At 50.8% G+C, this 27642-nt stretch overlaps 1 protein-coding gene and 2 long non-coding RNA genes across 3 annotated transcripts; 1 reads left to right on the forward strand and 2 right to left on the reverse strand.

The window, feature by feature from the left end:
• Nucleotides 1-859: 859 nt before the first annotated feature.
• On the reverse strand, nt 860-6313 carry ZFP36L1 (ZFP36 ring finger protein like 1). Its single transcript, XM_020889758.2, has 2 exons — nt 6149-6313; nt 860-3684 (listed from the first exon to the last, which is right to left on the reverse strand). Exons 1-2 carry the CDS (start codon nt 6203-6205, stop codon nt 2725-2727), a joined length of 1017 nt encoding a protein of 338 aa, XP_020745417.1. The 5' UTR covers nt 6206-6313; the 3' UTR covers nt 860-2724.
• A 2878-nt stretch (nt 6314-9191) lies between these two features.
• Nucleotides 9192-25108, forward strand: LOC139035667 (uncharacterized). The gene is made up of 2 exons (XR_011488352.1): nt 9192-9528; nt 24011-25108. It is a non-coding gene; the product is annotated as an uncharacterized lncRNA (long non-coding RNA).
• Nucleotides 25109-25529: 421 nt separating this feature from the next.
• Nucleotides 25530-26739, reverse strand: LOC139035666 (uncharacterized). The gene is made up of 2 exons (XR_011488351.1): nt 26355-26739; nt 25530-26222 (listed from the first exon to the last, which is right to left on the reverse strand). It is a non-coding gene; the product is annotated as an uncharacterized lncRNA (long non-coding RNA).
• Between the last annotated feature and the right edge of the window lie 903 nt (nt 26740-27642).

Consider the following 27642-nt stretch of genomic DNA (forward strand, 5'->3'; position numbering starts at 1 on the left):
AGATGACCACCTGCCTATCCTGCGTCGCATCAGGGATGCAACAAAGACTAAGGTGGTGGGAACTGATGACTTCCCGTTACACTGGCCATTTTCATGCCTCTTCAAGTCTTCCAAATATAGCAGCACATGTTGAGTCCAAATGAAACTACCTTTGCCCCTAGTGCCCTGTGACTGAGCCCCTCACCACCCTGAAAGCCCATGAGTCTGCAGTGGTTCATCATACCCACCCGACAAGTGTTAAGAGGCTAGAGCTTCAGGTCCATCTTCTGCGGGGAAAAACAAGCCGAGAGAGAATTCCCTGGTTGTCCAGAGATTAGGACTCCACACTCCCAATGCATGGGTGTGGGTTTGATCCCTAGTCTAGGAACTAAGATCTCATGTGTCAGGTGGCACAGCCAAAAAACAAAAAATGCCTGGAAGTGCCCAAATAAAAGAACAAATCCAGGTTTGCTGGAGTGCCATATGCTACATCCCCCTCTTCATCCTTTCAGCACCCCAAACATTATGACCACAGACTAAGCAGGGAAGATTGGAAGCCCCCATGCCTCAGGTCTCCAGAAGAATCTTCGAGGCTACAAGGGTGGGTAAGGCTGGCCCCTTGTCAACAACCAACAACTGGGCAGGTTAATACAAATACAGGCTGCTTTGCAATCAACCCCCACACCATCCCCTCTAAGCTCAGCAGAATTCCAACCTCAACAAAAGGAACCAGCCACTGGTTTAGCTGTTAAAGACAAGAAGAAATCAACCAATGCCCTTCCCCCCTCCTCCCCCTCCTAGCACCTACCTCATCTACAAAGGACAAGCCTACAGGCAAAGAGCAAAGCCAAAGCAAGCAAAACCAGCTTTACCATCAATGTTTCTTGAAAAAAATGGGTTTATTGATTTTTAAACTGCAAATAGTCGTTACAAAAAGTTTTTTTTAAATAAATTCACACAAAGAAAGAGAAATAGAAAGCGACGGTAGTGACCAGCAAGAGGAATAATAATTACATTCATCTTAATGTGTGGTGTGCCAGTTCTGTTTGTATTAACATTGGAAAACTCCAAAACCTGGAATCCAGAACCTCAAATCTGCAATCGGAATGTCTTGAGATGGGCACGTGGAAGTCAAAGGGTTTCTTTTTTTTTTTTTTTCCCTTTTAGAAGCTATACATAAAAAGTTGTTTTCCTTCTGTACTGTCACAGAACTTTTACATACATTCTCAGTCCTAGTTGTGAAAGGCCAAAAGAGAAAGAAACTCAATTTGCAGTCCAACACAAAGGGGGGAAATTTCTAAAATAAATAATCCAACAGTTTTTTGCATTTTTTTAAATTAATTTTTCATTTTTTTAAAATAAAATAACCAAAAAAAGTGTAAAGTTACAAAAAATGTCGTTGAAGAATAATATATTAAAACTGTGGAAAAAAAGGAAAAAGACACGTCACAAAATTTTAAGATTAATATGAAGATCATAATTTAACATAAAAGAATATATTCTATGGATTTGTCATCCCGATAAATATGAACAAAATTAACAAAAAAAAAGCATAGTTTGGCAATAAATACGTTTTGATAAGTTAAATAAGCTTTTTTATATTGATGTGCAGTGACAAGCAAAATTTTTGCTCTCCAATTTCTGAAAGTTATATGAAGTTTAAAACCCAGGGAAAAAAGCATGGCGTGAGTGCTCTAAGGATAGACCTACGGTATTCTAGAGCAAAAACCATTAAAGCTACTTCTATAGGAAATCGTTTTACACAGATATTGTATGTGGAATGAATACCATTAACTGCTCACCCCTTACATGTTTTTTTTTTAAGCTTTTCTCTCTTTTTGTTGTTATTTTTTTTTTAAGATGTCACATATGAACTGGGGAACTTTAGCACCAAAATCAAGTCTCTCATAGTCCATCTAGCTTCCCCTTCCTCCCCACTTAAAAAAGAAAAAAATTAAATCACACAGTCCCACTTAATGTCACAATCTTCATCCGCTTTTGCAGTCTTCCTTCCTGCAGACCTACACGAACCCAGGCAAGATTAGTCAACAGAGGTTCAGGTCGGGAAGAAAAAAGGTTTTGAATGTCAAGACAGGTTTCCCCAAAAACCCAAGCCTGGCAACAACTCTCCCGAGGGGGGGTGTGGGGGCTACCAGGGAGAGGGAGGGAGGAAGTGTGTGGGAGACTGAAATTAAGGAAAGGTGCAATTGTGTTGCCAGTGGAGGGAGCTGCTGGTTCTACATGCCCACCCCCCACCTCCCCCTCCCCTGGGCAGAGGCTCTGGGGAGGCCCACGGGTGCCCTCTGGCGCTGAAGAGGTAATGTAGTCACAGTGACGAAGTTAGATTACAAGGCACTAAGTTGCTTCTGTAAACTGTTACTGCTTTTTCTTTTGTGATTTGGCACTTAAGGCTTAAGCCAGGGGGGGGGTAACAAAAAAAAAGGCATCTACTGACAAATATGGGACTTGTCTGTTATGCATGGTTAAGTGGGCTATAAAAATCGAGGGGGTTCAAGCCAGAGGAAGCTACTGACAAATTGACTTGTCCTTATGTTGGGGGTGGGGTGTAAAGAGGGGAGAGGGAGGGGGCGGTCCAAGGTTCTGGGGGAAAGGGGTTGAGCTTAACCTTGTTATGTAGGGGTTTGTCAGGAATCGGATGGGGAAGGGGGTAAGGGGAGGGGATGTGGGGAGGGGATGAGGAGGTGGGGTAGGAGAGTAGGCAGGGGGGTCCCTCCCTACCCTGGTTTAGTCATCTGAGATGGAAAGTCTGCTGAAAATGGGCAGGCGTCTTGAGTTGTCCAAAGTAGGGGAGTCTGAGCCACTGTGGCTGCTGCTGGAGCTGCTCAGGTAGCCCTCCTGGTCCGAGAGAGAATCCTGAGGGCTGGGGGGAGAGTCAAACATGTGAGGGGACTCGGACATGGGCCGGAAGAGGAAGGTGGTCGGGGAGCCACCCCCGGGCAGCCCCATGCTAGGGGCAAAGAGGCTCGCCAGCTCCTGGCTGGAGAAGGCGAAGGGGTTATTGGTGCCATCGGGGAGGGTGGGTGAGCCCAGAAGGTCATCGGCGCTCAGGATGGGGGGTGGGGTGATGGATGTGGGGCTGTCCAGCAGCCCCGTGGCAGCGGCGGTGGCGGCGGCACTGGGAAACCCAGCAAAGCTAAAGCTATGCTGGAGGCGGGGACGGTCAGCAGAGAGGTCCCGGGCCCCGGCCAGGGCACGGCGCTCCTCGGCGTTGTGGATGAAGTGGCAGCGGGGCCCGTATGGGCAGAAGCCGATGGTGTGGAAGGTGCGGCACAGCTCCGTCTTGTACTTGGGGTGGCGGGTCAGGCTTCGGAGCTCGTGGATGCCGTGGGCGAACTGGCACTTGTCGCCGTACTTACAGGCTCCGTTCTCCTCGAAGGGGCGGCACAGCTCGGTCTTGTAGCGGCTGGAGTTGACCTGGCCGCTTCCCGGCTGCTTCTGGGGGGGCAGCAGCCGCTCACCCCCTTCTGAGAAAGAGCGGTCTCGGAACCGGCTGTCCCGAGAGCTCAGAGCTGGGGCTGGCTCACCCTTGAGGCTGCTGAGGAGCTGGTTCTGGTGGAATTTGGAGCTGGGCAGAGTGACCGAGTGCCTCCGGGGGAAGCCCCCACCGGCAGGGGTGCCCACTGCCTTCCTGTCCAGCAGGCACCCCCCGGCACTGGGAGTACTGTAGTTGAGCATCTTGTTACCCTGGAGGGGAAAGCGAGGAGAGAGACTGTGGTTAGTGACAAAGGCCATCCACCAGGCCAAGAAGGGTACCCCTAAGGGCAAGCCCCCTCCACAATCAGAAATGCTCCATCTCTCTCAAAGGAGCCCATCATCCCCACCTCTGCCCTGGCAAGCCCCCTCCTCTTTCTCCCATTCCACCAGTCAAGAGGGTTTACTTTGGTCCCAGGCAGAAGAAACCACAACAATCCTGGCCTATGTGAGAAATTGTTTTACACATGCACCTACTCCATGCTGATCCCTGGATCCCTGGAATGCACTGTCATATCCTGTCCCCAAACTACCGCTTTCATCCAGAATATCCAACTCCACCTTCCTCAGTTGAAAATATCTCACACAACTCACAAACTCTCACTTCCCACCCTCCTAACAAAAAAAGGTAAACAGCAGGACACTATGGGCTAGGCCTCCTTTCAATCAGTCCCTGCTTAACTGACTACCCCCCCACACACACACACCCCAACACACACACACACACACAGCCTGGCCGAAGACGCTCTACTTCCTCCTTCAGAAGCGATCTATTGCTTTGGCAACAGGTTTCCAGACTGCCTTCACTTTACCTTGCAGCTTAGAGGGGAGAGGGAGGGGCTGGAGGAGAAATCCCCGATTTGGTGGGGGGGGGTGGGGCGGGGGACGGGGAGAGGGATGTGATCCCCTGAATACAAAACTCCCATGCTCCCAGAAGGGGAGCCTTCTACAATGATCTCTCCCACCATTCACTGCGCACCCCACCCCCTCCGCTGAGAGGATGCCTTTGCAGTTAAGTCTCCTGGCTGCAAGAGCAGGGTAGGATAAGAGCGCCAGTGTTTAATCTTTAACGCAAAGCTGCAGGTGGGAAGGAAAAGGAAAGCACCAAATCCCCCCAACCTCCTCCCAGTCAATAATGGACGTGGGGGAGGTGGGGGGGAGCAGAGGCACTACAGGCAGGTCTCTGTTCCAATGGGACTCTATTCACCTGCCCAACCTGTACCTAAGATTTGGAAAGGGTGTGAGCAGGGGACCTGGGAGTTGGCTTCCCGACCCATGTGGGTGTCATTGTGCAAATTCTAAAGTTGGCCCCTTAGGATCAGCTGCGGGGGATCGGGAATCTGTAACAGCAACCACCCCCTGGAGCGGATTACAGGAACCCAGTGGAGAGCCAGTTCCCAACAATGAGGTTCATTTAAAAAGTCCTGCGGGGGGAGGGAGCAAGAGAAAGAGAAATAGATCAAAGAGCCGGAGAGCCGCGAAAAGAAGGAAGAAGTGCCGGCTAGCTCAGGCAGCCGCCAGGGCAACTGAAGTTTGGAAAAGCACAGGGAGGGAAGGAAACTGAAATTCAAATTTTTGATGTTGCTCTTCAGCTCCAGGGTGTCCCTGCACCCCAATCCTGCAGCCCTGGGGCCCTGGCAGCTGCACCGACTGGAGAAGCAAGCTAGGAAAAGACAGCAACATGACTCGACGTGTTTAAAAGAAGGCAAAACACTTTAGCAATTAAAAGTAGCCAAGCAGCTTCTCTCTTTCAAACTGGGGAGATGGGGCGAAAAAAAATTTAACATCCACAGGCTTCTGTTATATACCCTTAAACTGCACTCCTGGAATAAATATTTCGGATTTAAAACTCGCCTTTTCCCACACCGGCTGGCAAGCTACACGACTTAGGCCCTCATTAAATCCTTCCTCGCCAAGACCCTAGAGCTCAGACGGGCATTTTGTCGTCGTGTCTCCCCCTCCGCTCCCCCCATCCCGTCCATATCCACGAGTCTCATTCTCAGAAAAGAGGAAAGCGGGTGAACCCGAGTCCCACTTTCACCCCCAAAGTTTGCAGCACGATCGGCTATCACAACAGGAAGCCTGTCGAGCTGGGGCGAACTGAAGTCCCAATGCAAACTCGTTTGACAACATCCTTTGAATCACAACTCTTGGCCTTTTTCTCGCAGATCCCCAGCCTCTCCAGAACAGAGGGGGAAATCACCCAGCAAAACGTCATCCCAAGATTCTCCTTCCCAAGGGACCCGCACCTCCCGACCTGCAGTCCGGCAAAGTGACTGGAGAGACTCGAACTCCCTCCCGGGAGCGGCGACACCCTAAACGGAGCAAACTAGCGAAGCCGGACTCAAGAGCGGCACGTCACGGGCGAAAAGAATCACCGAAAAATTGCCCAAACCCCAAACACTGCCCCGGGCAGCCCCCACGCACACTGCACCCCCTAAAACTCTGGCCTCTGGATTCCCAGGTAATCCCCGCCAGGAATGGTTGAAACGCAAAGGGTGGGGAGGAGAAAGCCAAATTCCTTCAAACTGGGGAGAAAAATGAGGCGGAAAAAACAATCATCTCGCCTCTCTTCCTCTCCCCCACCACTGCCTGTCCAGACCTAAACTTTTCGGAGATTCTTTTTGAAGACAAAAGAAAAAAGATTTTGAAAAGGAAACGCTGCGTCCCACTTTACCTTGCATAAAACTTCGCTCAAGTCGAAGATGGTGGCAGACACGAGGGTGGTGGTCATCTTGGGCGCTCGCGCGGGGCAGGGACGAGGGTCTGGTGTGTCGCGAAGGTCCCGGTGCGGGGAAGGCGCAGCCTCCGGCTCTCCGGTCAGGAGTCCCACACGCCTGCTCCCGGCGCCCCTCGCCTTTCTGACTCTCCCGGGCTGCGGCGCGCGAAGCCCAATTTATATAAGTTTCAGATTTGGTGGGCCGGAGGGGGAGGAGGAGCTTTAAACTTATTTAAATGAGGAAGAGGAGGAAAAAAAAGTTGATTGACACTTAAGTTGAATCAGCCATGCGGTCAAACTCGGGGGAAAAAAAAAAAAAAAACTTTCAAAAGGAAGAAGGGGGAGGGGAGACGAGGAAAGAAGGCGAAGAGGAAAAAAAAAAACCCACTGTGAGCCGCGCACAACTTTTTTTTTCTTAAAGAGGAAAAGTTTCGAGTCCGCTCGCCTGTCTACCCCGGGGCGGCGCCCCTTTCTGGGGCCGCGCGCGGCGCGAGGGGGGGGGGGAAGGGGCGCCCCCCTTTTGTCAGCCTGCGAGCGCGGCTCTGTGACATCACTTGTTCCACACTCTTCGGGGTTCTTGTTGTTATGTTGTTATTTTTCTTTTCTTTTTTTTTTTTTTTGGTCGGGCAGGAAGGCGGGCTCGACTTTCTCTTTTTGCAAGCGGGAGCAGAAGCCCGTCCTAAGCGCCCGGGCTGCGGTTTCCATCTTGTGCCGATCTCCCTTGAAACTTCTCCAAGTTCCCGCACAACTTCACTCTTTTCCCGGGATCTCTTCAGCCCTCGGTTCCCCTCCGCAAACCCCACGGGGAAAGGAAACTGGAAATAAGGGGAGTACAGAGCGTTCAAGTCTAGGGTTTTGTTTCTTCAGGGGCGGGGGTGAGGGAGAAGGATTAAGGAGGTTCCCCCCCCCCCCCCGCCCCACAAAACACACACACACACACACACACACACACACACACACACACACACACACACACACACACACACACACACACACACACACCCCGGACACCCTCCAAGTCTGGGGCGGGGTGGGGGGGTGCTCCGTGAAAAAGACCCCCGTCCGGGCGGATTGTTTTTCACAGGCCTGGGAGTGGTATTTATTGCACGCAGCAATCTTTAAATATTTTTCTAAAACAAACCTGAATCCTCACGATCGCCCTTCTGCCCACCCCCGAAAAAAAATCACCGAGCAACGCACAGCTTGCCCCGCGCTCTGAACCACGGGCTGAGCCTGAAACTCCCTAAGCAACACATATACGCACCACAGACGCTGGAACCATGAAAAAAAAAGTTACTTTGGTAAGAATGAAGATACAAAGATGTGGGGAGGCGACACTTATTGTTGCTTCTCCCCCGCCCTCACGGGAATGGAACATATGGCTTGTCACACTACGCTGTTTTGGCGGGATGGGGGGAGGGGGCCATGGGATCCTCGAAACCGAAAGGCCTCGAGTTGGCAATTATTACTCTTCTGAAAACTGCAAAGTATATATTTATTTACTGTTGGTTCGGACACCCCTCCACCCACCCAGATAAAAAGTTGTGAATGTGTCCCCCACAGACCGAAGTGGAAACCGCGGGGCTGCGTTTCTTTCCTATTTCCCCGCGTGCCCGGCCGCCTCCTCAGCCCTCGCACGTTTCTTCCCAGCACTCGAGGCCGCCGGGTCTGTTATGAAACCCCGTGAGCTGAGTGGCTAAGAGCGGGTTCCATTGCGATGTAATTAGGTCACCCCATTATGAGCACGTTTCTTTGAAAAGGTTGGGGCGGGCGGAGCCGAGCGCTGGAGTCACACTCTCGCCGCCGCCACCACCGCACACATATTTTTACTGCATTTATTTGTCAGCCTCCGAGCAAACCCGGAAACCTTCCAAATCACAACTGTTTTAGGAACCTGTTGTTGTTGGGGTTTTTTTTTTTTTTTTTTCATCTTCGCGTAACACACCACCTTTGCTGCAGCCACGAACCAATGTCTGTGATCCCCAGTCCGGTCTGCTTTATTTGTCCCCTGTGACTTAAATTGATGGCCCCCATTTTTAAACTGGCCGCTGCCCCCCTTGCATTTCTTCTTCTGGTGTCTTCTTTTGCCTGTTGCTTCCCTCCCCCTGCTCCCATTTTTCAGCTTTTCTTGAAATCTGGCAAGCGCCAGAAGGGGAAATAACTTCCATCCACCTTAATTTAAATCATTCAAATGTAGGTTTCTTTCTTAAAGGGCTGTTTGCTCCCTCTCGTCCCCGCTTCGAGGAGGGGGGTGGGGGGGAGCGGTTCCGTGCAGTTTCTTAGTGATGAGGTAATGAGTTCCAGATTTCAGGACAGAATAGGGTGCGCGTTAAAACCACAAGGTTAGTCTGCGTCCTGATGTGAAGCTATTTCGGTTTTTTATACCCCCACTCTCCCCGCAAGGAATAAAAAAAAAAAAAAGAAAAGGGCCCATTGGTCTTTAAATCTGGAGGGTTCGCTAAGCTCTGCTGGGGGCGGGGAGACGGGGGAGGGACGGAGAAGCGGGGGTGGAAAGTCTTGGGGAAGGGGCCCGGAGCGGGCGGGGCCCGGGGCCAGTCCCGACCCGCACTCAGGGTCCCCGTATCCAGGTGGCGCCTCTCCCCCCCCCCAACCCCCGCGACTGCGGGACCCGCCAGAAGCACCACGACGGGGCCTTGGCTCCGCGGGTTAGCTAAAAAGTCTTCCACCACCACCACCACCCCCAAAAGAAGACCGATTCCTCGAATTTCCTTTGGTTCCCAACTCCTGGAGGGCGCTCCCCTCCCCCGCTCCCAGGGGCACGGGCTCCGCGGGCGGCGTCCAGCCCGGCCCGCTCGCTCCGGAGTTGTTTACCGGCCCCACCGACCGACCGGGTTTGTTCCAACTCCCAGAGCCTGTCTCTATAATTAAACTTTTTTTTAATTGTCGGGTTGCAACGTCATTTCGGGGACTTTCCAAGGGTGAGGGAGCCGGCCTCCTTAACTCTTCGCTGACCTGGCATCCGCGCCGCGGCGGACTGGAGAGCAGCGTCCCGCCGGGCGGAGGAGGGACAGAGCTGGCCTGCGCGCCCCCTCGACCCCGCGCCCCGGACGTGCTGGGCAGGTGCCGGGTGTAGGGGGAACGGCAGCCATCCGCGACCCGGGCCGGAAGCCCGACGCGAGCCATGCGCTGCCCTCCTCCGCCGCCTGAGCTCAGCCCTCGGGTTCCTCGCCCGCGCCCGGCCCAGAGCGGCCGCCCAGTCACCTGCACTACCTTTTCCGACCGGGAGGCGACGGGCCAGGTTTGCCGTCCCGGGCCCGACATCCGGGCCCTACCCGCTCACACGGAGCCAGTCGCCTATGCGAGGAGGGGCTAGCCAGGTATTTTCGGCTTGGGGGTTTTAGGTTTTACGAAAAGAGGAAAATGAAAGTCCTCAGAATTAGGGAAGCGCGACGGACAAACTCCTAAGGCCAGTCTGGGCGCACCTCGAGGCAGGTGAGAGTGTGGGGCGCTGGGCTGCTGCGATGTTGCGCTTCTTCCCCAGCTTCAAGTCATTTGCAAAAAAAAAAAAAAGCCCAAATTCTCAGATCCGACCCCGCGCTTCCCTCGCAACCTCTGCTACCTGAGACCCTAGGACATCAGCTAGGTTCCTGGATTAGAGAAAGGGAAGAAGGGACAAGTGCTGTTGCAGAGTTACCTGGTTCAGATTCTCGTGTGGAATGAAGGTTCCCCGGCCTTGGTTCCAGGCCCAGTGAATCAATTACTCTGGGATGGGACCAGGAATCTGCATTCTTTGTAAATTTCATGTTAGTGACTCAGACACCACGGTGTAAGAATCAGTGGTCCAGGGGTTTGAAGTTTGGGCGGTTCGGAATCCAAATCTTGGCTCTGCCACTTCCTAACCTTTTTTCAAGACATTGACCAAAGCCTCTAAAATAGGGATAACAATTCCGCCTTAAATTGGCAAGTAAAGTGTCTAGTCTTATGCCTAGCTGTACCCTTGTATATGCCCAGCCACTGTGTGTAAATTAAACCATTCTTGGTGTCTTATTAAAGCATAAAACAAATTTAGGAAGTATTCACTTTGCAAAGGATTCTTCAATATAGATTCTTCCATAAAATGATCAGCTGACAGCTTTGATCTGGATCACTCTCTGACCCCCACCCCCACCCCCAGGCCCCAGGCTTGGACAAAGCAGGCCTGGACACCTGGAAAGGGGCAGAGGACACTGACCCCAGAGCCTGGGAAAGAGCAAGGTGAGTCAGGATGAGGTGATCGGGATCTGCTGCCCAACTAAAAAGTACCGGGTTGTTGTCACAGGTATTTCTGAAAACTAGATCACTCCGCCCTGTTGATATCCAATAAAAGTCAGATTCTTCTTTCTCTCAACATCCTCAAGCAACCTCATTGCTTAGTGGCCACAGCTCAGCTGCCAGTATCCCATGAACCAGGCAGAGGCTTCAAAAGAGAGCACTTGAGGGTCTGCTGTAAATGCAACTCTGCACAGTGTTGGGAGCCTTTGGGGTACAGCTCAGGGCGCCCACCACCTCCTGGTAGGACTGGGAATCCAACCCCAGGGCTACCACAGCCTTAGGGAGTCTCATTGCCTGGCAGCGGGATATCTAAACCTACTTCTTGGGTCAGTTTTAACACGTTTCCTGCAGAAATGTCCCATCATTCCATTAAGTTCCCAGGCTAACCCACAGCTATATAACCCCTCTTTCCTTGCGTGGGTCACCTGCCTTGAGACACAGGATAGCCCATGAGTTTTGAGCCACCTATACTTTGATGGGAAGCCCAACTCTGCCAGCTGCTTACCAGTTGCACAACCTCGAGCAGGTCACTTCGCCTCTGGGATGATCAGGAAGGTGTAGCCCTTTCCCGACAGTGCTAACCCCTGAGAGCCATTTGCCCTTCAGCCACTCCAAGCTGCTAACAGTTGCTGATGGTTGCTGTACACCCCTTCCTGGGGCTTCCTTTTGCTGGGGTTTCAGGCAGCTCCCCAGCAGGCAAAATACCTCTCTCCTAGTGGTGCCGTTGTAGCCTGCAGCATTTTATGGAAATTACCTGTTTACTCCCCGTAGACTGAACTCCTAAGGGCCAGGGCTTCTCTACTTCCTGCAGCTCTTGAATAGATCCTGCGTAGGTGGTCAGTAAATGTTTTCAGTTTGCACCTGACCCTTGCTGTTGAGTCCATTCAGACTCTGGTCACCATGAATCTAGCAGCAGGAGCAGAAGAAGGAAGGGGCAGAGGTTCCAGGGATGGCAGGAAGGGAGGGAGGGCCTGGGCTTTGCAGGAAGAGGGGATGACAGCCTTAACACTGGAATGTTCAGAAAGCCAGCGCTGGTAACTCAGGGAGGCTGGGCTTCCACAGTTTGCCCAGGGCATGTTCTATGCAGCTGTTCAGAGGCAACAGGTTTCAGTGGCATGAGTACTGGTCCAGGAGTTAGGGATTCTGGAGCTCCTCTGCCTCCGGTTCAGGGGGTCATTTCTCTAATCTGGGCTCAGTCTTCTGAGGTATAGATGGAGAGTGGGGACTAGGCTGGTGGTACCCAAACATTACTCTGAGCACAATCATCTGGGAAGCTTTTAAAATAATGCTGGGAAAAAAAAATAATGCTGGGCATCAGGCCCCACCCCACCTCCAAAGATTCTGCTTCAGTTGGTCTGGGGTGAAGGCCAGTATTTGTATTTTCTAAGCTCCCTAGATGATTCTATTGTTAAGACAGAAATATTTTATCTGGTTGTTTTAGAGCGACGGTTCTCAACCGGGGTTGATACACCCCCAGTGAATATTTGGCAATGTCTAGAGATGATTTTGGCTGTTACAACTGGAGGAGGGAAGGTCAGTGCTACCAGAATCTGGTAGGTTGAGACCGAGGATGCTGCTGAACATCCTGCGATGCACAGGCCAACCCCACCCCACCCCCAGGCTCCCCCCTTAACCACACCCCCCCCAACAAAAAATTATCTAACCCAAAATGTCAATAGTACCAAGATTGAGAAATTCTGTTTGAGAGGTCCTTTCCAATTCTATGATTCCTGTGTGCTCCCAAAACCCTCTCCTTTGGGCAGCCCAAGTAATTTTTTTTTCAAAACCTAGATCTGATCTGGTGTTTCATGTGTGTTAGTTGCTCAGTCCTGTCCGACTCTGTGAGACCCCATGGACTGTGGCCTGCCAGGCTCCTTGGTCCATGGGATTTCCCAGACAAGAATACTAGAATGGGTAGCCATCCCCTTCTTCAGGATCTTGTGTTATACAGTTGCCTAAAACCCTTCACTACTCATCCCATGTAGAGTCAAAACCAAACCCATAATCTAGCATAATCAGACTCTTACTGCTCGGTTCTGGACTTTCATGCTCCCGCCCCTCCCCACCACCATCTCTCCCATCGCTCCAAGGCACTCCCTGTGCTCCGGTCTGTTTCAGATGAAAATGAGCCATCCTTCCTCCTGCCCCAGGGCCTTGACACATTCAATTTCTTCCATCTCAATTGACCTTCCTTTGACCCAAGTAAATTCTCCATCTTTCTTTAGAACCCAGCTCAAGCATCACTTCCTCAACCATTCTTGGCACCCTCTCCCCCATCAAGGCAATGTGTCTATCTTCTCTCTTCTATCTTCAAGGAATATTGATTTCCTCCCAAGTTGTTGTTTCAATTTGTATTTGTACATTCCTGTAACTTTACTATTTAAAATATAGTAAAATTGACCTTTATTTGGGATACAATTCTATGGATTTTTAACGTGTGAGTAGATTTATGTATCCACCACTTCAACTGGGAAACAGAACAGTTCTATTATTCCCCCCAGTACTCCATCATGCTCTCCCCTTGTGGTCAGCTGTACTGTGCTAAGTTGCTTCCGTGTGTCTAACTGTGACCCTGTAGAGTGTAGCCAGCCAGGCTCCTCTGTCCATGGATTCTCTAGGCACGAATACTGGAGTGGGTTGCCACGCACTCTCCTCTTTGTGGTCAGACCCTCCCCCATCCCTTACTCTGGCAAGCACCGATCTGTTGTCTATAGTGTCATTTCGTCTTTTCTAGAATGCCATATAGCTAAAATCATACAGTCTATATGATTTCACAGAGCATATTGCCTTTGAGACTTATCCATGTTGTTACACGTATCAATAGTTCATTCCTTTTAAATGAAGAATAGTATTTCACTGTATGGGTCTACCACCACTGGTTTATTCACCTGTTAAAAGTCACTGGATTATTTCCAGTTTGGGGCCAGTAAACACTGTGTATAGATTTTTGTGTCAACATAAATTCTTATTTCTTGAGGGTAAATAAGTAGGAGTGGGATTACTGGATCACATAGTAAGTGTATGTTAAAGTTTAAAAAACAAAAAGGCAAACCTTACTTGAGAGTGAGTATACCATTTTGCACCTTTCACAGCAATTTATGAGTTTCCAGGTGGCTCAGTGGTAAAGAACCTGCCTGCCAGCACAGGAGACGCAAGAGATGTGGGTCTGATCCCTGTGTCAGGAAGATCCCCTGGAGTAGGAAATGGCAACCCACTCCAACACTCTTGCCTGGAAAATTCCATGGATAGAGAAGCCTGGCGGGCTGCTGTCCACGGGGCCACAAAGAGTCTGACACGACTGAGCACACACGCAGTTTGCTCTGTATCCTTAGCAGCACTTATAATTGTCAGTATTTTTTATTTTTATCACTCTAACAGTTGTGTAGTGGTATCTCACTGTGGTTTTAATTTACATTTCTCTAACAGGTAATGATTTTAAACAACTTTTCATATGCTTATTTACCACGTGTATGCCCGTCTGTTCAAATCTTTCACCTATTTTTTAATCCAGTTGTTTGTTTTCTTACTGTTGAGTTTTGAGAGTTCTTTAGAGATTCTGAATATAGGCTTTTGTCAAATAAGTGATTTGCAAATATTTTCTGCAGTCTGTATTTTATCTTTTCATTCTCTGAACAAAGTATCTTTCACAGAGCCAAAGTTTTTAATTTTGATGGTGTCTAACTTATCAATTTTATGTTTTATGAATCATGCTTTTTGGTGACCCATCTAAGGACTCTTTACCTAGCCTTAGGTCATTAAGATTTTCTATTTTCTTCTAATAATTTTATAGTTGTGTGTTTTACACTGAGATCCATTGGTGTTAATTTTTATAGAAAATAGATTTAGGTTGAAGTTAATTTTTTTTTTTTTTTGCCTCTGGAAGTCTAATCGCAACATTCTTTATTGAAAAGAGTATCATTTTTGTATTATAATTGTATATTTTTTTGTATACAAAAAATCATTTTTGTATTTGTATGTTGTATTGAATTTTTCTACTGAATTGCTCTTTATTCTGTTCTGTTGATCTGTGTGTTTCATTTCTTTGCCAATTCCACAGTCTTGATTATTGTAACTGTGTGTGTGTGCTCAGCCCTGTTCAACTCTTTATGACTCCCTGGACTGTAGCCCACCAGGCTCCTCTGTCCATGGAATTTTTCAGGCAAGAATACAGGAGAGGGTTGCCATTTCCTACACCAGGGAATCCTCCTGACCCAGGAATCAAACCCACCTTTCTTTCATCTCCTGCATTGGCAGGCAGATTCTTTACCACTGTGCCACCTGGGAAGCCCATTAGTAAGTCTTAAAATCAGGTTATATAATTCCTCCAACTTTATTCTTAATTTTCCAAATTGTTTTAGCTGTTCTAGTTCTTTTGCTGCCCTTTCATGTAAATTTCAGATTCAGCTTGTCTGTAACTAAAAAAAAAAAAAAAAAAAAAATCCTACTGGGATTTTATATTGGAATTGTATTAAGTCCATAGATCAGTTTCAGGAAGAACTATATCTTTACTTCTTTACTATTGTGTCTTTTAATTCATGAACATGATATGTCTATTTATTTAGATCTTCTTCAATATCTTTATTCAGTGTTTTGTAGTTTTTAACACAAGATTTTATGTATATTTTGTTAGATTTATATCTAATATTTCCCTTTTTGGGGGGGAACTATAGTTGACACTTGAACAGTGCCAGGGTTAGGGGCACCAACCTTTCTCACAGGCAAAGCTCCATTTAGAACTTATAATTGGCTCTCAAGAATATGTACAGTTTCTCACAGCCACAGTTCTGCATCTGCGGTTTTAACCAACCTTGGATCATGTAGTACTGTTGCATTTACTTTTGAAAAAAATAAGTGGACTTGTGCAGTTCAAACCAGTGTTGTTCAGGGGCCAACTATATTATAATTTTTTTCTTAATTTGTTTTCAATTTCTCATTACTATTTTATAGAAATACAGTTGACTTTTGTATATTTATCTTGCATCCTGTGACCTTGCGAGAGTCATTTTAGTTTGTTTTTAATTTATTTTATTTGCTGTGTTGGGTCTTCATTGCTCTGCGTGGGCTTTCTCTAGTTGCAGCAAATGGAGGCTACTCTTCCTTGCAGTGCATAGGCTTCTTATCATGGTGGCTTCTCTTGTTGAGGAGCACAAGCTCTAGGGGCAAACAGGCTTCAGTAGTTCTAGCACATGGGCTCAGTCATTGCGGCACACGGGCTGAGTTGCTCTGAGGGTAAGTGGGGTCTTCCTGGACCAGGGATTGAACCCTCATCCCCTACAGTTGCAGGCAGATTCTTCTTCACTGTACCACCAGGGAAGTCCTCCTTTAGTTTTCAGACGGTTTTTTGGTGAATTCCTTGAGTTTTGTTTTGGATTTTCTTTTTTAATATAGAAAATCATGTTGTCTATGAATGGGAATAGTGTGACTTCTTCCTTTCCAATTATATGCATTATATTTCTTTTTCTTGTGCTATTGCCCTGTCTAGGACTTACACTATGATGTTGAATAGGTGTGGTGAGACTGGACACGCTCATCTGGACTCCAATCTTAAGGGAAGGTGTTTAATCTTTCACTATTAAGTACGATATTAGTTGCCAGGCTTTTGTAGTCATCTTACTTTTTGACATCTCTCTTCCCACCAGTTTGCTCCATAAGCAGGCTCTTTCTGCTCTCAACTCAACTGCCAGTACCTGGCCCAGTGCCTAGCGCACAGTAGGCCTTAAATAAGTAATTCTCTGCTTTGGTAACCTAGCTAGCCGTAACCACTGTCCCGTGACAGACAACAGAGGGACTCGGCTGAACACTCGCAGACGTCGCGAAGAATAACGTTACAGTAAATATCCCAACAGATCCAACCAGGCAGTGGCCCCGTGGAGTTGACTATTTTAAGCTGTACAGCATCTGCAGATCAGCTTTCTAGCAAGCCGTGCTGTGTCAAAGTATTTATCTGTGAGGAATAGATGACTGCAGTAAAATAATTATTTTAGATCGAGCGCATTCCATTTTCAAAGGGAATTTAAACAAAAAGCTCTCAGCTCTGAAAAACAGGGGCTTTCAGGGGGAAGAGTCCCACTGCTCTGAAATCTTAGGCCCTCAGACGGGTGGGGTTGTTTCGCTAAATTTATTTCAGCCGCTTATAGAAACAGAAGGGGGAAGAGGGGGGCGGCTGCTTGCACACCAGCCCTGGCTCTGGAGTATTAATATCTGCCGGGTCAGACTTTTATTTGGGTTTTGTTTTACCTTTGGGGGGCGGGGAGGCAGGCAGCAACAGGAATATCTCCCAGCTGCGCGGCTCTGAGCTGTGGTTTCCTACTTTCCTGCCCTGTGTGTTCCCTGGCTGCCCAAACCCAGCCCACCCCTCCCCTGCCTCACCTTGGGATGGCCCGCTGCCCGCTGGGTACCAAGCGCTGGGCCAGGCCTTTTTACCTTTTGACAGCAGCTTTCCTCTCAGGCCCAGGAGGAGTCTGAGCTCCGAGAGAGACAGACCGAATCTACCTGTTTGCTTTCTGGCACAAGTATGAGTGCAGGAGGAGACTGGGGCCTCTGTCTCTGGCCCCCATCAGGAACCCCTCCCCATTCACACACCCGCCTTCCCAGTGGCTCGACCCCTTGGCGAGATCCAGGCCTGTTTATCCCCATTTTCCTTCTCCTCAGGCTCCCTCAGCACATGTGCTTCTTCGTACCTGATACCTGAACAGTCTCTTCTGTCACACACACCACCTCCCCGCCATACACAGAAAAAGGAGTTAAATGACACCACCCTGTTGCTTTTTAAAACCTGTTCTTGCCCTGCGTTTAGGATGCTCTATGGGGAGCAGGTTAGTTACCTCCCACAAGTGTGGGGGAAACCGAGGTGCGGAGGGAGGCTGCGGCAGGTGACCTGCCCTCGCTGCAGGCGAGAGATGAGTGTCCGCTGGTTGGCCCCTGGAGGCTCCCCAGGACCTGAGAAAGCGCCCGGGAAAGACAGGGCACTGTGTCTGGGAGCTCACTGCTACGCGGCCACGGCTGTCTGCGGGCAGGAAGAAGAAACACACACAAGGAAGCTGAAAAATCTGCTGGGCTCAAGGCTTGAATAATTACATGAGACTCTGGGGAAGTACCTCGCACAGCGCCCGGCCCGTGGGAACCCAACAAATGGCAGCTTGATTCTCTGGCAGACTCCTGCTTCCTGGGTCACCAAGGAAGACGGGGGAAGAGGCATCTGTCCCCTCCGCTCCACAGCCCCCGGGGTATTATTGGTGGGAAGTAAGGTGGCCTGGGGCAGGAGATGGGGAGAAGCCCCATATGAAGATTCTCCAGCACTCAGCCAGGGAATCTGCTTCAGGGGGAGGATCATGGGTATAGCACCGACTTGCAAAGTGTAAAGTGCTTACAAGTACACTCAAGTTCCCGTTTTGTCCTAGCACCAGCCAGCTGGCTTCGGCATTGCTCTCCAGCCCTCCTCAGCACACCCAGCCCAGAGAGGGGCAGACCCCACCCTGGGGAGCTGTTTCTTGGAGAAGCAGGACCCACAACCCCAGCCAGAGCAGGGATCAAGACAGCTCTTGGAGGGTCGCCACGGAGGCAGCCGGCAGAGGAGAGCATGGACCTTTGCCACAGCCTGTGACTTCTTTACAGTTGAGTTTCTCCCGCCAACTGCACCCTCCACCCCAGAGGGGGCCCGCAAGGCCCCCAAACCAGGGCCTGCCCTTGTCTGACCAAAGGCAACCAGATCTGCTGCAGCTGTTCAGTAAGAGAACAAGCTCTCCCAGAGACCGGGGAAGCAGCTGGAGAAAGATTCCTGCCAGCCCGGGGGTGTAAATATTTATACAACGTGGTGCGTGGGAAGGGGGAAAGCAGAGGGAGGTGGCAGGAACGAGGCGGCACTGAGACCGCAGATTGAACGAGCGTGTGCTTTGGGCTCAGGTGGGAAGGGCAAGAGGCTGCTGGATCCTAATCCCCACCCAAATTCCTACATCAAAGAGGCCGGGTCCTCCCCCAGAGTGGAAGGGAGAACTTGGAAGAAAATTCATCATCTGTCCCCTCGTCAACCCTCCTGTCTAGGTTGACCTTCTATGCTGGGGAGGAGGGAGGCTCTGCCTTGAACCAGAGATGAACCAAGTCCATGGGGCCCAAGAGTCAGGGCCTTGGGGCCGGGGGGTTGGTGGGCGGCTCCTGGTTCCAGGGTCTTGAGGGATGCTAGCTAGACCCAAGAGCTGGACTCTAGGACTGGAGGCTTAGAAGACATAAGTAAAGGATAAGCAAAATGTAAAACAAGTGAAAATTTCTCTCAAGATTCTGTATGATCAACAGTCTTTCCTAAAGTGGCAGCGAACCTTGTGCACTGATGAGGGAGGAGGATAGATGGGACCTGGCAAGTAAGCAGAGGGAGAAGGCGAGGGGCTCTTGATGGCACTTCCAGAGAAGCAAGTGGCCTCCATCCCCACAGGGCCTCGGAGCAGGCAGCACACCAGAGCACCTGGTGCTCTTGGGCCCCGTTGCCCCAGGGTGCAGCCCAGCTGCCGTGGTGCCCCAGGCAGAGCACTGAGGCATCTGCCCCTCCGCCGAGGACTCAGCCAGCACCCAGCAGCATTGATGGCCCAGGGTGGGACGCCAGCCTGGGCCGGGGAGGACAGCCAGATGGACTCCAGTTGATTTGCCTCAGACAGCTGGGGAGCAGGGGCCAGCGCTCCTCACCCCCGCTCCCCGCCCCCAACTCCAGACAAGGAGGGGTGCGGCTGTGACTTCTAGGATTTCTCTGCCACCTCACCCATCGAGAAGTGCCACCTGCTTCTCTCGGTACCAGACCTGACCCTCAGGGCCTCCTACAGATGGGCTCTGTGCGGCTCCCAGTGGCTAAGAGCCTTTAAAGACACCTCGCGGTTATCAGCCTCTTCTTGCATTCTTCCTGGGCCCTCAAAAGGCCCACTGGCCGGGATGGGGGAGGGAGTGGGAAGGAAGGACTTTTCACCGGAGAACTGCCTCAGTCTCCCCGTAGGCAGCTCCAGATGCTCAGGCCAGCTTTGACCAGGGACCCAGGGTCACAGGATACCTAGACTCCCCCTGAGAGGCAGCCCCCACGCAGCAGGTCCTCCCACCCACAGCACAGAGCTTTGCAAGTGATACATTCCCCTCTGGGGCACCTCCCCCGAGCCTCAGCCTTTCTGGGTGGAACCTGATGAGTCTTCCACCTGTCCACCGAGAAGGGCTGATTCCATCGCTGCCCTGTGAGATGGGGCCCCGGCCCACACACCGTGGAGGACACACCATCTGCCCCCAACCTTCAGCCGGGGCCTGGCAGGCAACGTCCAGCCTCCCGGGGGGGGGGGGGGGGGGGGGGGGGGGAGCAGCAGAAGCCCAGCCCCCTCTCCAGAAGGAAGCCCGCCTTCCAAGGACACCGGAGCTGGGGGAGAATCCTCAGACTCCCAGGTCCTCTTCTGCCACTGTGGCCCTGCCTGCCGGCTGTGGCCTCCTCCTTGCCAGCACGGCTTAAACAGATGAACAAGAATAAAAGCCTGTGTGGCCCAAGGAAAGCTTTGGGGGAAAGAACTGAAGCTGAAGAAAGAGAAACAAGAACATCAACAACAACAAAACTAAAAAAAAATGGGAGAGGAGGGAAATTCAGGAAACAGACAAAATAAACCATCCGGGAATCCAGATGTAGAACAAGGAAGGCCAAAAGAAAAGAAAAATTATGCGAAGAAGGCAGAGTGGGGTGGGAAGGGGAATTGAGAATGAAAAAGAAGGGGGTGGGGTGGGGGAGATGTGAATATTCTGAAGAGAGAAGAATGTGAAAGCAAACAACACCAAAAAAACAAGAAATACAGACCCAGGAGAGAAAAAGGAGCAGCAGTGGATTTAAAACAACTGTTTTGACCCTCAACCAACCACACTCAGGAATGTTCTGAGCCTTAATGTTTTTTATGGATTACAGACTCTTCCAAACATTGAACAAGGACAGTTCTAGACAAGCAAGCTTTCCTTCTTGCCCTTGTTTTTCCTACAGTTCTCCCAACTCACTCCTACCATTGGTCTCTCGCAGAGTGAGGGCCAATCTTCCTGGAGCAAGGCTGAAAGCCAGTCTAGTTCACTGCAAATTCTGGTGGCTTTCATTGTGGTGCCTCCATGGAGGACTCACCGGAGGATCTGAGCAGGAGAAGCATATGATGGAGCTGGGTTATAGCTTTGCATCTTCCAGGCACCTCTCTGCACACGGGGGCAAACCCAACCCACCAGCACACCATTCCTGGACGAGCAGGAGTTCATGGAATATTGGCATACCCAACTGAGGCAAAAGCTGGAGGAGCCCCAGCAAATGCAACTTTTGGTAACGATGTAGATGATTAGATTCCTCTCTAGACATTCCCAAGGAGACCTAATGATAACGGCAGCTTTTTCATTGCCATGGTAGGCAGACAGCTTTTGGAAGTTCAGCCTCACTGCCTAGTGTCCATAAACCCCCTGAACACGTACAGCAGACACCGCTTCCTCTCCCCTTGTCTGTTTGGACTCATGATTCAGCTTTCGGTTGCTTCTCTTTCTCCTGTGAGTCCACCAGGGCACCTCTCCCCTGCGTCTGCTTTGGTTGTTCCATTTCCCTTAATTAATCAAACCCACCTCTGCCCACTCTTCCATTTCTCTAGAGCAGCAGGAGTTGGGAAAAGGCTTAAGCAAACTAAGGCAAAATCAAGAATGTGAGTGAATGTAGTTTAGCACCCAGCTTTCATGCCCAGGCTGTCCGCGGTGGGTGAGACAGGCTCGCAGTGGATTGGGACTGAGCCTCACAAGGCCACCTAAAACTGCTCCTGCAAAGTTCAGCCAAGGGGAAGCCACATAGGCTAAACTCTGATTGACTGGGGTAAAGGACACTGTGCCTGCACCAGCCCTCCTCCCTCCAAGAATTCTTAAGTATTCGACCCTGATTCCGTACATTCCAAAAGTCACATTTTTCAGACTATCAAACACTGAGAGATGTGACCAAATGTACAGAAAGGATAATGTCTAGCCTTACTCAACCCAACTTCTTCCCATCCCTCCTAACCTTCACACCTGTCACAGTCCTGTATCTATGACTCAAACTATTATTTAACCGTGAAAAAGACAAACCAGGAAATTAGAGGCTGAATGACCTAAAATGTATTCCATTCAACTGAGCTAATCTCCTAATAAGGGCGTGTATAATAATAAGTCATGCTATATCTATTCTGGAAGATGTGAACTTTGCAAGGAAAAGTGCATGGTGACTGCAGATCCCAACTTGTCAAAATTTGTCCTCAAAAGGGTAAAAGCCCCGTACTAGGCCAAGTTGCCTACAAGTCTGCTAAACAAGGCTTAACGTTTGAGAACCAGTGTTGCAATGGAGAGCGCCCAACATTCAGAGTGACCGTGTCCAAATCCTGGCACAGCCACTTCCTCGGCCAGCAAGGCACTTACCTGCCCTCCCCTAGTCTTATCTGCTGTGAAATGGCAGTGACAGCAATACCCATCTTCTGGCGCTGCCGTGAGGACAGATGAGCAAACGCTTGGCATGAAACCACCATGAAACCACCCTGTCAACTGTTGCTGTACGTTAAGCAGCAAATTGGCAACCCCGAGACGGCTGGAGGCCCCACAAAGTGGGGTTCCACGGAGTCACTGGAAAATAGTCAAGTATCTGGAGCAAGAGAGAGAAGAGGGTCCCCTAGGAGGCCCCGGCAGCTGGCGGGTGGAGCACTGCATGGAAAGCCAAGGACAGCCACTCAGAGTGTGGGTGGGAGGACACAGGGGGCTGCTCTCCAGTCCTCCCGCATTAGCTCAACGCACCACATCCCCACCCTCCCTGTGTGCATCTTTGACTGAAGCTCACACTGACCCGGCCCCCACTACGTGCACAGCCCTGGCCAAGCAGAGGGCAGTAGCGGGAACAAGCTTTAGAAATGATTGCTGGCCTCCGAGAATTAATAACTGGGCGTTTCTGACCAAATTCAGAAATCTAACCTTTTAGGAGCCATTGTCAGGATATCACCCGATGCTGAAAAATACATGTTTCTTTTTTTTTTCTTTAAGTAGAAAGGCAAAAAGTTCAAAAAATGTTCTAGAAAGGTGAAGAGCAGATCAATCTTGCTAGTATTTAGGCAGTATTATTAATTTTTAAATGAAATAAGAACAGCATAAGTGTAATGAGTTTGTTTTTTTAAGAGATACATACTGAAATACTAAAAGATGAAGTGTTATGACCTGATACATTGGACTTCTCTAAAAATTATATGGGATGTGGGGAGGCAGATGGTGACATAAATGGACAGACTTGGCCAGGAATTGGTGATGTTGGTGATGGGTATGTGGGTGTTCAGCATATCACTCTGCTCCTTTATATGTCTGAAATTTTGCATAATGTTTTAAGTTCATAAAAGCTGAAAAAAATGTGCAATGAGGGATTCTCATCTTACTGGTTTTTGCAACACAATATTTACTTCTTAAGGACATGTGCTCTTGGACAAGAGATAAGGCAGGGAGGCCTGCCAGAAGCTGGGAAGGGCTGGAGAACAGACAGGGAGACCACCACCCGAGGATGAGGAAAGTGCCCCAAACATGCTGAAGAGAGTGCTGTCCTGCCCCTCAAGGGCCTCCAAGCCTGGAGAAAAAAACATTCATTATTGTCCCTTTGCACTGCTTTTGAACCCAGTGAAAATTATTTTTTAGCAGACACCCATGATAGCAGAGTGGACAAGTATTCCGACCTCACTTTCTTCAACTGGAAAGTGGGAAGAATCACACGTACCCCATTTCCTAGGGTGTGGGGTAAATGAGATGAATGGTCCTAAAGTGCCCTAGCACTGATAGAGACTGGGTCTGATTGAGGGGGTTCTGGCAAATGTCGACCTTCAGCCTATCAGGGCCAAGGGGGAGCCACCCCATCTTGAGCACTCTTATATGTAGGTGCTCCACTTAAACATATAAATTAAATGTTAATCAAGCCACACATTCTCTGAGACCACTTGGAGCCAGGCATCCTGCCGAGTGTCGACCCCTTTGGGTGTCACACAGGAGCCACTGCTGGCCTCCTCCCTCCCCAGAGGCAAGTCAGATCACTCTCAAAAAGGGGGACAAGGGGTGCGGGGGCTCCATGCTCAGTGGCGCCCCCACAGGGAGCTTCCGGAGCTCTAAGCAGGCATGATGGCCTCCAGACACCAGGGGGCAGCCTCACACACCCTCCAGGGGTCGGAGGGACCCACCAAAGGTGACCTGGCAACAGCCACACTTCCAAGACAAATCTAAGTAGTCCGGGCATGCAGAGAAGGAAATCCCAGGGAGGCCATATGGCCCACACAGCCAGCTCAGGAGTCTTTGCCACTTGCCCCCAGGCAACTGGTGAGTAGCTTCCTGCAAGACAAGCTTCAGCCAGAAGAGGGTGTTGGTGAGGGACCCACAGGCTACAGAACTGGCAGGGACATGGGAGGCAATCAAAGCAGAAGGTAGACTGGGGGCTGAGAGTGCAGCCACACCAAGTCTTTGGATTCTTGCTCTAGAACCTTCTGCCGAGCAGATGAAAGGTTTGTCCCATCCTAACCCCCACATCCTCTCCTTCCGCAGTCCACAGGACCCCACCGCATGTTCTCTGTACCTTCATCCCAATAAGGAAACAGAAAGGAGACGCAAGGCAAGTTTGAATGTTTTACAAAGCTCCTTGGAGTCTGAGATCTTTGAAATGCAATTCACGGGATTACTCTCTCAGAAACCCGCCTGGCTCCAGAGAAGAGAGCAGCCTCTGTTGTGAGCCCTTCACAGCTCCAGTGCCTGGGTTCAAATCCTGCCTCTGCTGTTTACCAGCTCTGTAACAATGGGCAAGGTACTTCGCCTCTGCGCCTCAGTCTCCCGCTCTGTAAAAAGAGTAACAGTGACTCTCTTGGGTCATTGCCTACAACAATGGCTGGCTACAACAAGGGAAGGCGTTTGAAGAAAGCCTGAAGTTTTCATAGAAAATAGCTCAGACACATGCACAGCACTGCTTTCTGCACAAGCCAGAAGCCCCAAAGGTCTGTGCTTTTTCCCAGCAGGATGCAGTTCACGGAGACCACCAAGCTGTGGAAGCACAGGCCCTGAGTCCAGAGCAGGAGTCGGTTTAGTGTCTTAAGAGAGGGCAGCTCCTCTCTCAGGGAGCTTACCCAATGCAGCCCACCTGTGCCCACTCTGGGTTTTGTGCAGGACAAGCAGAACACATCACTCACATCGAAGCTGGGCTTGTTAAACTCATCAGCCAGAGGCTGAAAGGCAGGCTGGCAGCCCTCTGGAGGACAGGCCCACGTGGGCAAGCCTGGGGAGAGCCAGCCTTGCGGAGGCCAGGCCTGCAGAGAGGGTGTGAGGAACCTACCAGCCTCAGAGCAGGGTTGGGCTTCCCTAGGATGGAGACGAAAGAGTTAAGTCGACTCTGGGCTCCAGAGGGCGGCTCTGCAGCTATAAACAGTGAGCCAAGGGAGGGAGGGAGCTGACACAGGATGTGGCCGGGGCTCGAGCTGTCTGATTATTAACTTCACTTTTATTTGGAGGGGGATTCGATTCTCTGTTTTACTTCCCATCAAGGAAGTGAAAGCCCAGGTCTCGGAGGGGCCTGGTTTCAAATTGTTTTGTCACAGCTCATTTATTTTTCCTCTTAAATAAATAAACAAAACCACCTCTTTGTTTTCCCCTGAATGAGTGTTCAGCAAATTATCTGTGGGTGAGGCATGAAAGGGGTTTTCTGGAGTCTTTCGTGGGGGCACTTGGGCTTTTTCTTTTAAAAGGAAAAAAGAAAAGATTCTTCCTTTAGCCTCGACCTTCTCCAAGACTGTCAAGGCACTTTCTTTTCTGTCTCATCCTGAGATGGCAGCCTGAAATCACGGCCTCAAGCCCAGTCAGATACACAGACCTTCCTTCGCTGGTCCTTGGGGCCAGCCTTCACATGTCACAGGCTCCAACCCCAAGGCCAACAGAGGAAGCAACAGAACACTTGGAGCTCAGTGGTTAGTTAGTCCTCTTGGTCAGCTACAACCCATGGTTTTTGTTCCTATGGCACTTTGGCGTTTCCACTAAAAATAACAAAGTAATTAAACACAAAAGGATTCCATCACAGGGCTTAATAAAACACCATTACATGTTCCTTCGCTCAAGGTTCAGAGTATTTGGAAAATGTGTTTACAACACCAAAGCCGTTCAATAATTTCTTGACTCTTGCAATAACCCTTTCCTGTATGACCGATAGGAGAGACCAAGGGGGACAGTCTTGGTCAGTCTTGCACAGTCCCTACCCTCCCGGTGCCCCCAGTTCAGAGAGGAGAGAGGAAAACAGGAGCGCCTACAGCAGAGGCCACTGGAACCTCAGAGGGCAGGGAGGGAAAAGACAGTCTCTGCTGGAAAGGAAGGGGGGAAATGGAGGATGGCTTCCTGATGGAGCTTATATTTACGCTGGATCTTGACGAACTGATGCTATTAAGAAGAAAGGATACGCGAAGAGCTGAAAGTACTCAAATGACAGTTATCAATGCGTGAACCAGGTCAGATACAAGACCTCGGGACTGGCGGAGCCTGGAGGGCCTGTGGTTCCTTAAATGGCATTCAGAAAGCGGCTAAAGTCCTCACGGTGGAGAGGAGCTGAAAGGAGCGGGCCACCTCAATTCCGCTTCAGTCCCTGGCTCGGCTTGGAGACAGGCCTGCGTGTGAAGAAGCTGCCATTTATGCTGTGAGATACACTTGTCTGGTGGGGGCCAGACGCTGGCTAGTCCCAGACACCTGAGGACGACCACCGGGAGCTGCCTCTAGCTTTCTGCTCCTGGAATAAGGGGCAAAGAAGGAAGGAGTGACTGGAACAAATCCAATTCACTTACAAAGGCTCGGACTCCTAATGCTGTATGGGATATGGGATGGGGTTTCCAAACACCACCACCACTCCGGGGGAAGTTGCCAGGATCCAGGGTTTTCTTCAAGGTCTTGGAAATTCCTGCTCCGTCCTGTCCCCCCTGTGGCCTCGCAGCTTCCACCCGCCAAGGTGCCCTCGGCGCCGGGCTGGGCCGGGCGCCACGGCCACGAGGGGGTTAAGGCGCCGCCAAGATGGCCGCCTTGTTTTGCACTTCTGAGGGGGTCACGCGGAAGGCTGCCCTTTGCCTCTGGGGAGGCAGTCAAGGTCCCGCCGCCCTCCCCGGGCGGGGGCTCTGCCCTCCGCGGCCCGACGGCGCCTCCTCCCCTGCGCGTCCCGCACTTTCGGGGCCGCTGAACTCTCCCTCCAGGCCCCAAGCGAGCCAAACTCCCAACCTTCCAGGCAGCAGGCCTGGCCTTGGAGGGGGTGAGGCAGGAAGGTCCCCCCACCCACCCTCGGCGATACCCGGGCCGGGGGCGCGCTCCAGCCGGGCCCTTTCGGCCTCTGAGAACGTCTGGGGGATCTGTGAGCCGAGGCCGCAGCCTGGGCCGCGATCCTTATTTCTTGTCTCTTGCCTGAAGCCGCTCCTGCCGCCTCCCGGAAGGCCTCCGCGGTCTGCTCCCGCCTGCAGCAGGGCAGGGGCGCGATGCACGTGGTCGCACTGCCCTCCAGTGGCCGTCTTCCGAACAGCACGGCGGGCCGGGGCAGGGGTCCCGGACACTCGGCCGGCCGGCCCTCCTTAGAAAAGGGCTGCCCCTTGCTGCTTTTGAAGACGTGGCCTTGCTCATCCCCAGTGCCTTTTATAGGCGGCCCTTTGCCGCGATGGCCACTGATCCAACAGCACGGCATTTGCTTCTGCCAGTGGTTCTTGAACTCTTGCGTGCCCACTGAATCTGGGTGCCCAGTTGCTTCAAACCCAGATTGCTAGGTCCTATACCCAAAGTCAGGGAATCTGCATTTCCTTGCTAACAAGTTCCTGGGAGCGGCTCCTGGGGAGACATTTATAGAACCACTGGCCCAGGGGCTCCTCCTGTCCTACTGCTAAGTCGCTTCAGTCGTGTCCGACTCTGTGCGACCCCATTGACGGCAGCCCACCAGGCGCCTCTGTCCCTGGGATTCTCCAGGAAAGAATACTGGAGTGGGTTGCCATTTCCTTCTCCACCTCCTGTCATGAGGATTCACTCACTGGGTGTGTAATATGCCCTGTTGGGCACCGAAGAAGTGACCATCACCAAGTTCCTACCTCACAGAGTCCACCTCTAACAGAAGAGACAGATTCGTTTAAACAGATAATCTCATAAATAAATACGGTTCCCTTTGGAAAAGTGTTCAAATT

Source organism: Odocoileus virginianus, chromosome 6 (genome assembly GCF_023699985.2).
Source record: "Odocoileus virginianus isolate 20LAN1187 ecotype Illinois chromosome 6, Ovbor_1.2, whole genome shotgun sequence".
Lineage (NCBI taxonomy): Eukaryota > Metazoa > Chordata > Mammalia > Artiodactyla > Cervidae > Odocoileus > Odocoileus virginianus.